The sequence below is a fragment of the Chelonia mydas genome, chromosome 1 (genome assembly GCF_015237465.2).
Source record: "Chelonia mydas isolate rCheMyd1 chromosome 1, rCheMyd1.pri.v2, whole genome shotgun sequence".
Lineage (NCBI taxonomy): Eukaryota > Metazoa > Chordata > Testudines > Cheloniidae > Chelonia > Chelonia mydas.
In genome coordinates this window covers 305,723,555-305,741,961 of record NC_057849.1, presented here as the reverse complement: position 1 = coordinate 305,741,961, position 18,407 = coordinate 305,723,555, and the positions used below count along the sequence as shown (strand labels likewise).

General features: G+C 38.0%; 1 protein-coding gene across 26 annotated transcripts in view; it reads left to right on the top strand.

Annotated features, from left to right (window-relative positions):
• Positions 1-18,407, top strand: part of CADPS2 (calcium dependent secretion activator 2) — a 556,952-nt gene that overhangs the window by 221,914 nt on the left and 316,631 nt on the right. For all 26 annotated transcript variants that reach the window (XM_037888978.2, XM_037888976.2, XM_037888967.2 and 23 more), the window contains exons 5-6: positions 2,066-2,302; positions 14,433-14,554. In XM_037888978.2, coding sequence (XP_037744906.1) covers positions 2,066-2,302; positions 14,433-14,554 — 359 coding nt within the window. The remainder of the gene's footprint in view (positions 1-2,065; positions 2,303-14,432; positions 14,555-18,407) is intronic.

Sequence of the window (18,407 nt, the reverse complement as noted above, 5' to 3'; positions counted from 1 at the left end):
ATCTTTGAGAAGATTTGGGCTTCATAAATCAGCTTCACCAGACTACACCCCCCACTTGGAGTTTGAAATATAATTGAGGGGAAAAAGAATGGAAACTTTATTGCTCTAAAATATCTGTAATAAATGTCAGCTATCACAATTTGTCACAACTTGACTTCTCCTGAAATGTATTGTGAAAAAAACATAGCCTATATACTGAAGATGCTAGACTATATTTTCATGAGATAGGGGCAAGTGGGTAATACAGGGCTCCTTTTTCGAGTGCAGAAAATTATCTAATCCAGAATAGAAGCTTATTGCACAATGCACATTTACAAATGTGACTTGATTTGAAATATAGGCACCGTTGTTGCCACCACTACTTTTGCTGCTAGTGAGAGTTAGAGCTGTGTTAGACATTTGGAGATCACCCTGAAAATAATTGAGAAAAGTCTGAGTAAAAAAGTAAAGTAAGGATAGAAGAGCAGAAGACATTTCTTTAAAAAGTAAAGAGGAAAGATCATTTAACACAATTGACTAATGTTCTATCTTTAACATTCTAAAACCTCCCACGTACAGTCAGAATATTACTTCAGTTATCCTCCTAAGACATTTTTTTCATTTAATTGTGTAATCTATAATTTCAAAAGCATTGAGAAGGGCTTTGCTTAAAAGCACTCTGAGTTTTAACTTGTTACAGTTTTATTGCTGTCACAAAGCAAGATTTTTTTTAAAAAATCTGTTGTGTGTACTACCTTTGACTGTTAGACTTGTACAAAATATTTCTGGTTGTAATTGGCTTTCCTTCTTGTGGTTGCCCTTAAACCATTCAAATCTTAAAATCTTTAAAATGTTACTTAACATTAGAGTGGTATTTCCTTTACCTGGCATAAACATGGTCATCAGACCATGCGTCAAGAGTCCTTAGTGTTATACTCAGTGATGCAATTGACTGAATGAGTGTCCTTGGGAATGTCACTTAAGCTCTGTGTGTTTCATCTATAAAACGGTACTCAAAATGCTTACCTGCATTTTTTTAAAGCACTTGAGATTTGTGAATGAAATCTGTTACTTAACTGCTAAGCGTTCCTGTTGTTTCTTATACATGGTATGGTTAGCAAAAAGCAATTGTAAACATTTTAAATGGCCGTCATTTTCAGCCTCCTTACTAGAAACAGGTAATGGGGAATTTTCTGTGGTTCAACAGAGAGATGCCTGTTTTTGCCAGCAAAAAGTTGGGCATACTATTCCTCATGCTTCACATATTGGTTAATAGAAAGCTGTAGTGTTTCTCTTTGTCCACTGATCATACAGGCTCCAAAATGCTTTTACATTACTCATTGGCCGTAGGTAGAGGGTCTTATTTTATTTTTTTATTTTTTTTTACAGTACAGGTTGGCAGAGCTTACACACTATTATCTGTTTAACTCCTACTGAGAGTGAAAGTTAGCTCTTAGCTACCCTGTAGCTTTCATTTTAAAATAAGCCTTTCTCTAGCAAAATTAGCATTGCCATCTAAAATAAAGATTTAAAAAAATGAGTACAGTTAGATGACACATTTTTAAAATCTTTCTGTGTCCAGATATGAAGAGTTTTTAATAGTAAAATGACTACTGGACAACTGAATTTTGTGTCAGCTTGTCAGATATTAACAGTGAACATTAAAGGGATACAGTAAGTTGATGAATATACAAGTAGAGCAGAGAGACTGTATAAGATGCATGCACATACTCACATTCTGAAATTAAGGTAGAATGAATTATTTGGCCCTGCCTCCTTTGAAAGATGCCCTTTAATCTCTCTTACTCTGTAAATACTCAAGAAGTTGCAATTTGGTTTAATCTGTTTGAAGTATTTGATGGAATTCAATTCACACTGTTTCTCGCTAAAGACAGCAATGTATTTAGGATAGATTTCCAAAGCCAAGTATTTGTAACGTGTAATCCTAGATAATCACTGAAGTTCAGATTTATATTTTAATTAACTATCTTTGGCTGAAAGCACATAGACAATTGATTAGTAAATTAAACTAAATTTATGGTATGACATAATTAATGACATTCTGAATTTTAAAAATATTTTCAAGGAAAGAAAATTTCCGAAGTTTGTAACGAAAGAAATGGAGAACATGTTTATAGAAGAGTTGCGGTCTTCAGTGAATTTGCTAATGGCAAATTTGGAAAGTCTTCCAGTGTCTAAAGGTGGCCCAGAATTTAAATTGCAGAAGTTAAAGCGATCACAGAATTCTGCTTTCTTGGACATAGGAGATGAAAATGAAATTCAGCTGTCAAAGTCAGATGTGGTGCTATCATTCACATTAGAGGTAAGTGAATATATCATGTAACATTTGTTGATTATTTAAATGATTCTAGAATATTATTTCTTACTACCTCCTTATGATTAGTCCTTCCCCACTTTTGTGGTTATATTTAGAATTTCATACTAATATGTTCAACAGCTAGACCATAATTTAATTTTCAATAATTAGGGTTTATGTGCAAACACATGTACATTTTCCCCTTTAAACTAAGAATAGGACTCAGGATCAATATGTTGTCAGGTGAGCTGTAGCCTACAGGATGGCTTTGGTTAAGAAATAAGTAAACATTCGGTTTGGGGCCTAAATTAGCCTAAATGTAGAGGAGTATGAGAAACTGAAGTTGCTAGTGTGAAAAAAGTCAAAGATAACTTGGAGATAAGTTATGGGAAAGTACGAATCAGCAATGACATGATGTAGGGTTATGTTACCATTATGTTTGGTTATAACTGGTTTGAGCACAGTTTTCAATGGATGTTTTTGAAAAATGTAAATGTTTTACTAAAATACTATCTATATTGATAGTATGGGGGGACATTGGTGCAGATGTTAATTTAAGTAGTGTGAAAAGACAATAAGAAGGTGGAGGAAATATCATTATGATCGAGGCCAACTTAATGTTAATTAGGATTATAATGGAGCATAGAAGGTGTAGTTTTGCTAAATTGTGAGACAGTGCCTGTTAACATCCAAAGGGTACCATTAGGTTCTAGTGTTATACGGCTGTACTTCCTCTGTTATCAGTGGACTGATCCCCGCATTGATATACCATTTTGTCATTGAGTGTGAGTACAATAGAACCTCAAAGATGCGAACACTAGAGTTACGGACTCACTGGTCAATTGGACACCATGTGGAACTGGAAGTAAGCAATCAGGCAGCAGCAGAGACCAAAAAAAAAAAAGTGAATACTGTATTGTGCCTGTACTGCATCTTAAAGGTAGGCACATTAGGGCTGCCTGTCACCACCTCCACCGCCTACTCGCCACACGTGGGGTGGGGAGCGCAGCCACTCACAGGTAGGAGGTGAAGATGCTGACTTAGTTTCACAGGCACAGCTGTGAACTCCTGAGCCTGGAGAGCAGGAGCAGCGCTGGGGTCTGCTCTGCTTTCCTACGCCATGGGCACAGTTCCCTCCCCTCCACCCCTGGAGGGAGGGGGACAAGTTTGCATGCTCAGTAAGAGCCGGGAAAGAAACTTCCCGAGCTCCTGCTTGAACCTGGCCTGGAGTGTTTGCTGCTGGAGCTGGAGCCCAAGCTCCTGCCTGCATGCTGTGCTCTGGAGGAGCAGCTCAGTTTTAAAGGGCTACACTTCCTCACTTATCACCCTTGCAGCCAGGGGGCTAGAACCAGCTGCCTGTTCCCACCCCCATTCGCCGGGCAGCCACTTACAGGTAGAAGATGAAGATGCTAAAGTTTGCAGGCACAGCTGTGAGCCCCCCCTCCAAGCAGTCTGCCCTGAGGAGCATCCCATAACGTCTTGTTCAGAGTTGTGAACGTTTCAGAGTTATGAACAACCTCCGTCACTGAGGTTCTTCTGTATTATAATAGCATTTGTGTAAGTAGTAACTGAATGCCTGTTTGTTTAACTTATCATTTTAAAAATAAAGTTTGATTGCATCATTGAAAGTATTGCCTTGTGGTCCTCTACTAAATAAATTTTCTGGAACCAACCTAGAGGTGTGAGTCTGAAAAATAAGTTGGGTTATTTCACTCTTATCTTTAACAACATAATATTAATTGGGAACATTTTAATATAAAAGTTACAAAATGTTACACTCTCTCTCCTTGTGACTGGCAACCTTGAATAAATTTCATGCTAATTTATTAAATACACAGGAATACTGTTGACCATAATTAGGAATGAAAGTGAAGGTTATCTGATCAACTCTGGAATTCTTTTTAATCTGTCAGTCCATCTTGGCTTTCACTTTCTATCCTCCATTGTTTCAGCTCACCTGCATAGCTTCTCCAGAGGTTAAGGGTCTTATCGTGTGGGAAAGTATTATCATATTTATTTTAGTGTGATTTCCCTGGGCAAAACTAGGAAGAGGCAAATCAGAAGTCTGCTTTTGTTTTTTCTTTCTTTTTTCCTTAATTTAACTATTTTTGCCTTAACTCTGCAACTATTAACACATAGTCTATCATCTGCCATGGACTCAAAGCTGTAGAAGTTCACAAACAAAGTATCCATTTTACTCAGCAGTAATATAAATAAATGTACAATTTACATCTTCCATGCTCATTATTAATATCAGCAGGGAAGACAGTTTTTGAAATTAGCTGTTTTCTTGAGGAAAATCCAGGAATCTTTTTGAGAATACTCAGGAAGAATCGAAGGCCTTGATCCTGCAATCTGTTCCATATGGGCGCATTCTTGCACCCACATTGAGTCCAAAATACTGCAGTAGGAGAGCACGAGGACATAAGATTTCAGGATCAGGGCTTATGGCTATTAATGCAAACCCTATACCAGGAAATACTAGCCTCTCCTTATGACAGTAGTATGAGTAAAAAGAGGGACCAAAGTTTGTATTTGACACCTTTACATGTGCTGCATTTAGAGCGCATTCAGCTCATTTGAGAATAGGTACCTGGATAGACGAAAGTGCAACTTGGAATATATTATTGTTTTAATTTTTTTAAGTAGCTTAAAATAAACTTAGAAGTATGCATATACTTCTTAAACAATTGTTCTTTTCTAAGCAATGTGTCTTTAAATAAAAACTTTCACTGTTGTTATTGGGGGAGCTGGTAAGTGATCCTTATATTAAAATTGCCTAATACTTCCCATTACAGCCCCTTGTTTTCAGTTGTTTCTAATTTGGCTGCTTGGGCTAAAAATATTTCCCAAGTCATATGTGTATGCCTGTAATCACAAACATTCCGAGCATCTTGGATTCATTGTTAATTGGCTATTTAAGTAAGTAGGTGGGATTTTATTTGCATTATGTATACCCTTCATTTAGGAAGACTCACGCTTTTTCACAGAACATGAAATGTGTAAAATGTTCAAACATAGGTATTTCAAATTAAGTTCCTAAATGGTTTTCAGAGATGTGATGAAAATTGGAGTTGTAGGTGCTCAGCACCTTTGAAAATGTCATTTTTTTTTAGGTGTTTGAAAACGTTAGCCTGTATTTTTAGGTAGGTTTAAATTTTGGGTCTGTGAACTGGGACAGACTGTGCGTCTTTAAGGAACTGCTCTTTATCAGAGCTGATAGAAAAACAGAACTTCTGCCCTGTGGGAAATTGCAGTATTTTGCCATTTGGATTTTATCTTAATTCAGGAAGCAAAGTCAAAATATCAAAACTTTTTGCAGAATAAGAAATTTGTATTTGGGAATGTTGAAATGATTCATTTTGACATTTTTCATTGAAGGTAAATGTTTTCCCTTCCCCTTTCGATGCTATCTCTCTCCCTGTGCGTGAGCAACTGTGGTGCCCTGAGGGAGCTGAAGTTTCCTCTTTCCTCTCGGTTTGTTTCAGAATCAACAATTCCTGTGAAGCACTGCAGCTGCTCAACTACAGTGAGAGACTGCAGTGCTTCCTGGGAGGTGAAGTCTGGCCAGGAGACTGGGACCGTTTGGAGAATGGAAACAGGAGGGACATGGCACTACTATTCCCATGATGCATTGCAGTGGCTCAGGCAGAGGGAGAAATTCTGAAACTAAATATTTCTCATTTCAGGTCAGGTCTACTTTTACAACTGAAGCACATTTATATTCTTCATGGAAAATTTTAACAAAGTTGATCTGTACCAGCAAAAAAAACCTTGGTTTTGATGAAACCCTGTTTTGGGGAAATATTTCCTTTGAAATTTTTTGACCATCCCTACCCTTTACCAGTAATTCCATGTCCGTAATTGTTCCTATTTATTACTGTGGCTTCTAGAAGTCAACAGTTACAGTGCTTCCAAATCCTAAACTAAAATCTTCAACAATTCTCTGCTGTACCTATTGCATATACTTGACATGGCTTGATGGCATTAGTTAACCAACTTATGGTTAGAAGTGAACTTTTGAAGAAATGCTTCAATCTACACTGACTAAATGTTTTAAATGATATTGTCTTCTGTACTGTGTACCACCTAAACTGTCAATTCTGAAGTCATTAAGGAATTTAATTTATACACTAGACTTCAGAGCACAGTGATTAGTGGACACTAATAACAGTTTTCTCTCAATTTTTTAAAGACTTTAATATGCTAATTCAGAACTCTCACAATTAAGGAAAAATGCTATGACCATTTTCTTTGCCATCACTGAGCCATAAAGTAAAATGCAAATGCACACTGATCACATTGATACTGTACCTGAACTGATAGTAATAATTTATTTGAGATTGTTTAATGCAGGAGTTAACCTCTCAAGTTTCTTCCATTTGATTTATTTTTAATAAGATGCAAAATGATAGGAAGATTCTGATTGATCCATGCACAATGCAAAAACATGTCTAGCAGTCTTGTAATGGGAGAGGTTTTTAAGAGCAATTTAAATGCTTAATTACTTGGAAAAGAACAAAAAGAGTAGGGCTTCCCCTCTACATGCAATATTCATATGTAAAAGGCTAACAATTTTTTTTTAAAGAACAATAGTCCTTCATTCCATGCATCAAAACAGCAGCAGTTCATCAGCTAGACAGGTACGCGAGTGGTTGTGTTACTGGTAAAGTACATAAAATGAACGAGCCATTATATAAAACAATACATACCTCCCTTGTTTTCACCAAACCCACTTAAGAGAGTGAATGCAAAGCCTGAAAATAGTGCCATAAGTCTCCATAGCAAATGTTGATTGTGTACCTCCTACAATGCTTGGCATACACAGAAAATGTCCTATTTTATAAAAAGAGATTGATTTTTACCGAGTAGATGTTGAGAGTTTAATGGGAATGTCAAAAAAAGGCTGTCTGCAACTTTCTTTAGATTTCTAGAGATGGACACAAATTTTACACCAGGAGGAAATAAGGAAATATATTGAGATCAGCAGAATCACAACAGCTAATAAATCTAAAAGATGCCCAGGGATGAGATGAAAAAGAAGAAATCAAATTTTGTAAATGTTGTATGTGAGGTGAATATAGTTTTTCCACTAGAAACTTATCCATCTTAAACAATGAGGAGTCCGGTGGCACAGCTTGTTTTAGTGAATTTACAAAGCTCTTGTAGCCTTTTCTGTCACTGACAGGCTCTCTACCGGTCAAGAGGCTACAGTTCATTTTTGACAAGTCAAAAAGTAGATTACTTTTCTGAAGTGTTATTGCATGGGTAGCATTTTTTCAGCATGGGAGACTTATATTTTAAATGCTGTGTTAAAAATCTGAAAGCCAGATTCTTGCCTGAGATCGATTCACGCACATCCTATTCACTTAAAGCTAAATCTCAAAGAAAAAAAAAGGGAGGCGGGGGGGAAAGAAACTAAGTTGAAGCTGACATCATAGATTTTTTTTAATTGAAGCATAGTGAACTTATTCCTCTGTATACACGAAGCAGGAGATGGACAAAAACTGATCCATTCTCTAAAGTATGAAGTGGTGTCCCTGAAGGAAAAGCAGGATTTTGCTAGTACTGCTGTATGCAGTTTATAACATCTGAATGCTGGCAAGCTGAGGACCTTAAAATATCCAGTCCATACGTCTGCAGGAAGTGGTTAAATTAGGGAATCTTTGTCAGATATGCTGAACAGCTATTTGAGAATTATGAAAGACAAAAAGAACATAGGGAATCTATTAATGCTATTTAAAGAATAAATCTAGGAAGCAGGTAAATAAACTGGCCCTATATCTTGATTTCAACAGAGTGGAAGATATTGGGAACCAGCACTGTCTACAAGGATAGAAATGAGAAGGGGTCACAACTGAAAATGATAAAGGGGTACAAACTGAGGCTAAGCAATGGGGAAATAATAAAGGAATGTAGCCAAAATGTTATATGTAGGTTAATGCAAACTTTGCTCTCTGCACAGTTAAGATTCCAGATTTTTTTTGGTCATCACAATGAGATATTCCCACAGGATAAAATGTAAATAGCTAGCAACTTTAAGTACAATGATTTCCTTAAAGAGACACGTCCCCTAACGCCCCTACTCTACTTGCGCTATATTGATGACATCTTCATCATCTGGACCCATGGAAAAGAAGCCCTTGAGGAATTCCACCATGATTTCAACAATTTCCATCCCATCATCAACCTCAGCCTGGTCCAGTCCACACAAGAGATCCACTTCCTGGACACTACAGTGCTAATAAGCTATGGTCACATAAACACCACCCTATACCGGAAACCTACTGACCGCTATTCCTACCTACATGCCTCCAGCTTTCACCCTGACCACACCACACGATCCATTGTCTACAGCCAAGCTCTGCGATACAACCGCATTTGCTCCAACCCCTCAGACAGAGACCAACACCTACAAGATCTCTATCAAGCATTCTTACAACTACAGTACCCACCTGTGGAAGTGAAGAAACAGATTGATAGAGCCAGAAGAGTTCCCAGAAGTCACCTACTACAGGACAGGCCTAACAAAGAAAATAACAGAACGCCACTAGCCGTCACCTTCAGCCCCCAACTAAAACCCCTCCAACGCATTATTAAGGATCTACAACCTATCCTGAAGGATGACCGAACACGCTCACAAATCTTGGGAGACGGGCCAGTCCTTGCCTACAGACAGCCCCCCAACCTGAAACAAATACTCACCAGCAACCACATACCACACAACAGAACCACTAACCCGGGAACCTATCCTTGCAACAAAGCCCGTTGCCAACTGTGCCCACATATCTATTCAGGGGACACCATCACAGGGCCTAATCACATCAGCCACACTATCAGAGGCTCGTTCACCTGCACATCCACCAATGTGATATATGCCATCATGTGCCAGCAATGCCCCACTGCCATGTACATTGGTCAAACTGGACAGTCTCTACGTAAAAGAATAAATGGACACAAATCAGATGTCAAGAATTATAACATTCATAAACCAGTCGGAGAACACTTCAATCTCTCTGGTCACGCGATTACAGACATGAAAGTTGCGATATTACAACAAAAAAACTTCAAATCCAGACTCCAGCGAGAGACTGATGAATTGGAATTCATTTGCAAATTGGATACAATTAACCTAGGCTTGAATAGAGACTGGGAGTGGCTAAGTCATTATGCAAGGTAACCTATTTCCCTTTGTTTTTTCCTACCCCACCCCCTCCTCAGATGTTCTTGTTAAACCCTGGATTTGTGCTGGAAATGGCCCACTTTGATTATCATACACATTGTAAGGAGAGTGATCACTTTAGATAAGCTATTACCAACAGGAGAGTGGGGTGGGAGGAGGTATTTTTTCATGCTTTGTGTGTATAAAAAGATCTTCTGCACTTTCCACAGTATGCATCCGATGAAGTGAGCTGTAGCTCACGAAAGCTTATGCTCAAATAAATTGGTTAGTCTCTAAGGTGCCACAAGTACTCCTTTTCTTTTTGCGAATACAGACTAACACGGCTGTTACTCTGAAACCTTAAAGAGACATTGTCACCTTTGAAATGGAATCCATTTTAAAAAAGCTAAAAGTAGTTTCAGGTACTTAGATCTGCCCTTTCATCATACTGCCAGTTCCTATAATTTTACAGCCACATTTTCCTACTTTTAAAATTTTTGTGCCTTCTCTGTGTCTGTTTGAAAGACCCACACGATTAAAAGTCACTATAGTGCAATAGGCTACACACAAAATGCTGTCAGATTCACAAAGTAAACAAACAAAAAGTAGAATGAGTACTTCCCCTTTAATCTCTTTCGTGGGCAGTAATCTTAGTTATTCCACATCACAATAGCAGGTAAACAGCGTAATTCTGAACTACTGTTGTTGTTTTTCTTTGGGTCGGGTCACTGAAATACCGACCACTTCCCATGTTAACAGACATTTTTCTGCTTTCTAAGAGACTGGATGCTTTCCACACTCTTTCTGCCCTTCAAAAATAAACACTAAGAGCAGGAGGGGTGTGTGTGTGTGTGTGTGTATGTTAAATGGCCTACATTAATCATCGAGGCAAATGTACTGTACAGTTTAGGAAACCTCTGAGACTATTCATACATCTATTCAAAGTTACTGCAATTGAGCATCATAAGCAATCTGGGTTGACTGTATTAAAATCACTGTTCAGTCAAGCATTCATTTCTGACTTGGATTATAATAATGTTTCATTCCAGAGTTTAGTATTTGTAAGCATGCAATTTTTCATTGTATAGACATTTTCTATGCAGATGGTATCATCGTTTTATGAAACAGAGTGATTGTTTCACAAGTTGGAATTGTTATAAGAGGACCTTTTTACAACAGCTTGAAACAAAAATGATAGAAATAGTGGCAGAAGATGCCTTTTTAATATCTTGTCTGTTTCAGCTACTAAACAGGTATAGGAAAGGAATACAATACAAACAAATAGCACCTAGAAAGCTGTTTATCACCTAATGAGAATATGATGATTTCCTTTCACCTGGAATTGTCTTGACCTTCTAGTTTTCTGTTCCAAGCATCCAGAATTAATATCAGAGACAAATGTACCTTCTAATTAAAATGGAAACTGAAGAAGAAAACAAAAACACATCAACATAGAAATGAGTCATCATAAGAGTTGCATTCAACAGAGCTATTCATTTGGCATGAGAAAAGGAAGCATAGGTATTATTAGGTACCATAATGTTTCAGTGCCTCAACTAGAGATTATGAAATAATTTACTGAGCATGGAGATCTCAAATGACAAGGATAGTAATTCATAAAGTTATGATGTAATCGTTGTTCTTTACAAAGCTTTGTAGATATTGGTGGTACTTTTCAGTTAAAAAGATGCTTTGAGTAGCCCAGTACCTGTCACTCCAATGTGGGGTTATCTTAGCTTTATCCATTTCACAATGCATGCTGTTGTGTCATGGTGTTGGAGGCTTTATGGTACATTTTACCATTAGCTATGAGATCCCTTGCATTTTCCCCCCACAACCTTATCTTTAAAGGTGGGTTTTTGTAAGTGAATAGAAATAAAAAAGCCGAAGTACAGATGTTACAGAGACAAGATATGTGAGGCAATGTCTTTTTTATTGGACCAATGTCTATTGGTGAAAGAAACAAGCTTTCAGGCTACACAGAGCTCTTCTTAGGCCTGGGAAAGGTAGTCAGAGTGTCACAGCTAAATACAAGGTGAAACAGATTGTTTCGCATAAGTAGTCAACCCATATTGTAAGAAACTGTTCAATGTGAAGTGGCCCATTAACACATCTGCAGTCATCGGACAAGAAAGGCTGGGTGTGGTTAGTGGGGTACAGAGTGTTATAATGAGCCATAAATCCAGTGTCTTTATTAAGACCATGATTTTTACAGTCTAGCAAAGTTATGAATTTAAGATCCCAGATTTGCCTTTTGAAGGCATTGTGCAGGTTTCCTCTGAGGATGAGGACTGAGAGGTGAGATATGGAAATATAGTTTTGTGAAAGATGTTCGTCCACAGGTGCTAAGGGGTTTAAAAGTGATGAAAGACAAAAGCACCATATCACCTGGGGGTAAGATAAATGGTGAATAATCCTACACTCTCCTTCAGCTTTTTTAGGGACCACATCTAGGTGGGGATGGTCATAGGTCTGGCGTTGGTAAACTCAAAAAGGTCCAGCCACTTTTTTAGCTGCAACCTCCAACTGTATTTTCCCCTGAATTATTTCCTTGTCCTTTAATAGATTTCACATTTTTCTGCCCACACATGCAACCTCTCTGCTCATATGGGATCTCAAAATTTTCTGACACAGGTCCGCAAAGGAGTCATTATCCCCCTCCACTGCCCTGCCTCTAGAGCTTGAGGCCACCAGGCTCTTAGTTGTCCCATGAGCAGAGAGGGGACCTGTCACAGTAGTAGCCAGTGCTGCCTTTCCCTTGTGAGGCAGCTGGAGCCTGCTGGAGGCAAATCTTAGCAGCTGTCACGTGGCCCACAGCCTCCTCCAGGCTTTCAATCCCAAGCAACAGCATCCCGCTCCAGGGCTGTTGCCAGTGATCCTCCCTCAACTTGCGAGTGGGTGAGGGGGGCAAGGCTCTGACTCGCTGCTGTTGCAATGTGTTCCAGAGTCCCCCTGCAGTTTCTATTACCCAGCATGTTGCCTGAGGGGACAGATGAAGAAAACGTGTCTCTCTCTCTTTTCTGCTGCACTGACCTCTTCCTGAGCAAACAGAAAATCTGGGCTATTATCTTTGTGTTACAGAGCTGTAAAGAGGTAAACTGGAGCACAGAGAAAAGCTCAAAGCCACAGAAGAAATATGTGGTGCGGCTGTGAATAGAATCCAAGTCCTTTGACTCCCCGTCTTGTGCTTTAGTCACAAGAACATCTTTCCTCTCATAATGCGTTATTGTCTGGTATCCATAATTGGTCTGAGTCTCTCATTACTGGGACAACTACTGTACTTTCTGTAAAGATTAGCTAATATTGAAAAATAACTACACTAGCATAGTTTTCCAACTAGATTAGAATTTTGCATGTCAGTTCATAATACAGTAAAAATCAAGGGTATGCATTTTGTTTATAATATGTAATGTCATTTAGCATTAAGAGGAGCTGCACATATGGTTTGAGAGGAAAATATAACCTCAATTATTTAGAGTTTTGTTGCTTTACAGGGACATTTTCAGTTTAAAGATGACTTTTTTTACTTTTATGGTACATCTTTGATGCTTAAAACTGAAAGTTCTGTATACATCTTGTTTGTTTTTCTACAACTCATTTTCATATGGAAGTGTTTATACAAATTGGAAGAGTTTGTGGACACATCCTAGGGCTTCCTATTTGTGTGCGTTACTATGATGACATCATCATGCTTATGTGCCACTCTGGAAGCAATGAGAACTTGCTTCTTCACCATCTAAAGAAACTGCATATGATAGAGGCTGTTCATATATATATTTTAGAGAAGTGAATGTGAACAAATATGTCATGTTTTTTTAAATCAAGACAGCTTTAAAGTATTTCTTAAGTGAGTATATTAGTAGAACTGCTGGAGAAACTTTGGGTCAATTTATCCAATTTTTCACTTAGAAAGAAAAATGGAAAAAAAGTTTAGACAATGTCTAAACATCGCGTTTCAACATTTTCCAAACAAAATGTTTCTGTTTTTTGTTTTGAAATGATTTCTGTTCTGAATTTTGTTTTATTTTATATTATATTTATAAGTTTAAAAAGTTAAAATTGAAACAAAATATTTGAACTGACCTGAAATGAAGTGAATTTTTTAAAATAATTTTCCTTTGCAGAATTTCAAAATTTTGTTTTCACTCCAATTCAGATTTGAAATCCTTTGAAAAACAGAACTTCCGTTCTCCACACAGCTCTAGTATTTAGCTGTCTATTTGCAACATGATACATTTTTGACCCTCTCCAGCAACAATTAGATACTCTTTCTAGTAAACTGAAGAATATAGACTTTTTTTATGACAAAGGATAATGATTAACAACTAAAATAAAATTTTCGTAAAAGATAAAACTCCATTTTTAGTTATATCTTCTGACACCAAAATTAATTAAGCAACCCTCTGGAAACTATCCATCCATTTTACAACAAGCAAATTACTAACACTTTTATAGTGTAACATATGTTCTTCATATCGTTTGTACATCTTATTTATTAAAGGCCTGATGTAATGCCCATTAAAGTTAATGGAAAGATTGATTGACTTTATGTGCATTGGATCAGCCCTTAAAACTCTGAAAACTATCTTTTTTATGAACACTTATTTCAGCATTTGATTAAAATGTTCTAGCATTTAGACCTCAATGTAAACACTAGTTTTAAATGTAAGTACTTCACATCAATGTTTAGTTTATGGTTGACATAAGAGATTTCAACAGGTACCCAAATAGAACCCTATTGAAGATTAATAGAGCACAAGGCATAACTTTACATTCTTTGTTCCTTAATTGCTATAGTATATATTACTTAAAGATTATAGTAAGGGGAAAATATAAATTAATGTCTATTTATAGAGACTCAAATTAATTATTTGTTTTTCTGTGTGTGGCAGTTTAATACCACAATATCTGTGGTGTTTAACATTTTCTGAAGTCTGACACATAAATTGTTTTTGATCCTTTCTTCTTGCTTAGATTGTCATAATGGAAGTGCAAGGTTTAAAGTCAGTAGCTCCCAATCGGATTGTTTACTGCACAATGGAAGTGGAAGGAGGAGAGAAACTTCAGACAGATCAGGCAGAAGCATCCAGGCCACAGTAAGCTCTTCTAAAATTGTTTTTTATTAAATATATTTTCTTCACAGTGTGGAACTCTACAAGAAGATTTGGAGAGACCTTTAAAAAGAATGAGACATTGCAATAGTTGGTTGGTTTAGTATTTGAGCATTATAGTGATTTTCCTTGGAACAACAGTTGAACTCTTGTCCAACGTAGTGGGGAAATGTAACATATAAAACACTATACAGTGTGGCTGTAGCCATGTTGGTCTCAGGATATTAGAGAAACAGGGTGACTGAGGTAATTTCTTTTATTGCACCAACTTCTGTTGGTGAGAGAGACAAGCTTTCGAGCTACGGGACCTGAAGAAGAGCTCTGTGTAGCCTGAAAGCTTGTCTCTCTCACCAACAGAAGTTGGTGCAGTAAAAGATACTACCTCACCCACCTTGTCTCTCCAGTACAAAACAATAGTTAAATATAACAGAACAGGTAAACAAAACACTTGTAAACTGTGCAAAAGAAAAGATGTTTGTTAAAAAACATCATTAAAAATATGCTTTAAGTCTGTGTGAACAAAGCAATTGGAGGCTGTAGCATTGTGCTCTTTTCTATATCGTCTGACAATGCAAACCTTTTTATATAAATTAGCCTGAGATAAGTTAATATGAAGGCGGCCTTGTGGAGTTCAGCTTGCACAACCAGTGGAAAATCAATACTCAGTAATCAATCCTCAGAAAGCTTACTCACCTGCTGAGCTTATTTCATTTTAAATGATAGGATTCACTTCTTTCATTTAATTTTTGAAGGAAATGGACTCAGAGGGGGAAAGTATCGAACCATTGTAGTTGAACTAGTCAGAGTTCCATAGAGGAAAAAAAATAAGTGTGGTTTTGGTAGATTTGTTGACCTCTGGCTGCATATTGACTTCACAAGCTTTTTCCTCTGTTAAAATGTCATTTGGAATCTCTTGCAGATATGTTTTCAGATAGATTGCGAGGGTTTTACTAGCACCTTTGTGTGTCTTGTGAAAAACAATTTAACAATTGCTGTCACTAATATTTCTAAAAGACAACTTAAACTCAGATGTGAAGTTGGCTTCAGTTCAACTCAAAACACAGATATAAAATTCCGTTAGGCCAAATTGTGAGCATGTAATTGTGATTGCGTGCCTCTTTTCTATAAAAAGTCAGTGAACTTTCTCCTTGCATTGTGCAGGAAACCTACCATACAGTTTTAGACCCATGGACTTTCTAGTCCAGCATCTTTCCTCTGATAGTGGCCCAATACCTGATGGTTCAGTGACAGCAAAAGGCAAAACCATCACCCCATCAAAGTAATACATCTGGCCAGTTTTACAGTTCTGTACATGGGTAGGACAAGGTGGAAAATGCAGTGCAATTGAATTTCATAACTGTTTCACAGTTAGAAATTTTACATTAAAGAAGTGCCATAGTGGATGAAGACAGGAGAAAATGAGAGCGATAAAGCACTGGTAATAGCAAGCACTGATGTGGGGAACACTTGTAGGTAGATCAGAACTAGAGGGTTTCAGGCTGCATATCTGAAGCATCTAAGTCAGTCAGTAGTGGAGAGGCAGATGGCCAGATTCTTCCAGACAAATGTTATCAGATGAACAGAGGAATAATCTCTGACAGGGAATGAGGAATTGAGAGATGTCCAGTACTATAGAATGGGAGTACATGTTCGAAAAGAAGAGAGGAGATTGTGGAGGTATATGTGGGCACAGCCCTAGGCATTTGCAGATATTGTGACTGCAGGTTATCATCAATAGAAACAACTCTTAAAGCTGATGTGTTTTTTGTGATCCTCTGAATGATCTGAGGAACCTTGTTTCATTCTAAGCAGGGGGACTTATATTGCATTGGGGCTGCCCAGGTGTGGTGCAATGAAAAGGAAAGAAAGACCCTAAGAAAGAGAGAGATTTTTGTAGTGTAACAGAGGGAGTTAAGACGAGGCCATAGAGGAAGATGTTCAGGTAGTCAAAGCATGAAATTAACAAATTGTATTTTTAGCTGCATGTGAGGAGGAGGAAGCTCTCTCCCTGGAGTTGGAGGCCCTTGATCTGGAGAATGTCTTTTCACGCATGTTGGCAGTATTTTAATATCAACAAAGTAAAAAAAAGCAGCAAGAGCGAACATAAAAAACATTGTAAAAGCAAATAAGTAGCTTAGAGTTTAGCCAACATTTCAATTCAGTAGCTGACAGTTTGCCCCATGTCTCCACAAATACAAGTTAAAAAAGAATGAGATCGGCTTGTGTACACAAAATGGAATTGGGAAAGGTTTAAAAAAAGAAACACATTAGTAACAGGATGGAACTGATGTGAAAGACAAAGGCCTTGTCTACACTGTTGCCACGTAGTTCAGATTGTGAGGGTGCAAACTAGGGTGACCAGATGACAAGAACAAAATATCAGGACACATGGGGGGGCAGCCACAGGCTCACCCCCCTCCCCCACCAGAGCCAGCTCTAGGTTTTTTGCAGCCCCAAGCAAAAAAAAAAAAAAAAAAAAGAAAAGAAAAGAAAAAAGAGCCAGAGTGCCGCCGAAGCAAAATATCGGGACAAATGGCATCCTGACCGTACATCACTAGGGACGTGGGACAAATAACTAAATATCGGGACAGTCCAGATTTTATCGGGACGTCTGGTCACCCTAGTGCAAACAGCAGTGTGCACCAAAGTGTTGTGCTGAAACATCCCCTTGTGGAGACTTGTGGGTGCCAACTAAAAGGTTCCTAGATCACATTAATGTAAACCCCTTTCAGTATTGTCTGTGTTTCCCTGATTCTTGGGGAAAAGAACCTTTTTGCCAAACAGTATCTAATATCTAAAGGTTTACTTATAAGAGAAAAGAAAGAGGTGAGAGTTAAAATGATCAAAGAAATCAAATACATTCAATAATTGCAAGGTTCTTTGAACAGGTTTGAAGCAGTGATGGAATAAACTGCTAGCTTATTAAGTCTCTGGTTGCGTCCAAAAGATTGGAAGATCCTCATTCCTTCGGTTAGAATGCTCCCATTAGTGTAAGTCCATAGTCCAGAGATCAGAGCAGGAAAGAGGCAAATTGGAGATGCTTCCAGGGCCTTTTATACTTTCTGCCATGTGGTGGGTCTGCTCTTAGTACAGTCAGTGGAAAAGTACAGGCACAAGATGGTGTCCAATGTCACATGAGCTGGTCATATGCGCTTGCATGCTTCGATAAGTCATAGCAAGGGCCATTACCCATATTCTGTCTAGAACCTCCACAGGAAAGTCCATCAAGTGGAGATAAGCTTCTTCCATGGCCCATTGTGTTCGCTGGTGGGCCATCACCTTGAATAGTCCATTCACAATGGGCTGGCTAGACTGGATGTAAACTACCTTGTGGGTGTTACCACAGGAAGAAACACATTTGAAATACAGGTACATAGTTAATATTCATAATTTCAGACACAAAAATGATGCATGCATACAAATAGGATAATCGTATTCAGCAAACCATAACTTTTCCATTGACACCTTACATGACATATTTTGTACAAGATTTGTTGCAATTATATTTCAGTGGTAGCAACAATGATCTACATCAGTGGTTCTCAAACTTTTGTACTGGTTATCCCTTTCACGTAGCAAGCCTCTGAGTGTGACCCCCCCCCCCCTTATAAACAAAAAACACTTTATATATTTGACACCATTATAAATGCTGGATGCAAAGCGGGGTTTGGGGTTGAGGCTGACAGCTCACCATCCCCCATGTAATAACCTCGCAACCCCCTCTGGGGTCCTGACCCCCAGTTTGAGAACCCCTGATCTACGTGGTAATATTTAAATCATATAATGTCACAGTACGCTAGTATCAAATGCACACTGTATAAGATAGGTTTTCCTCTCT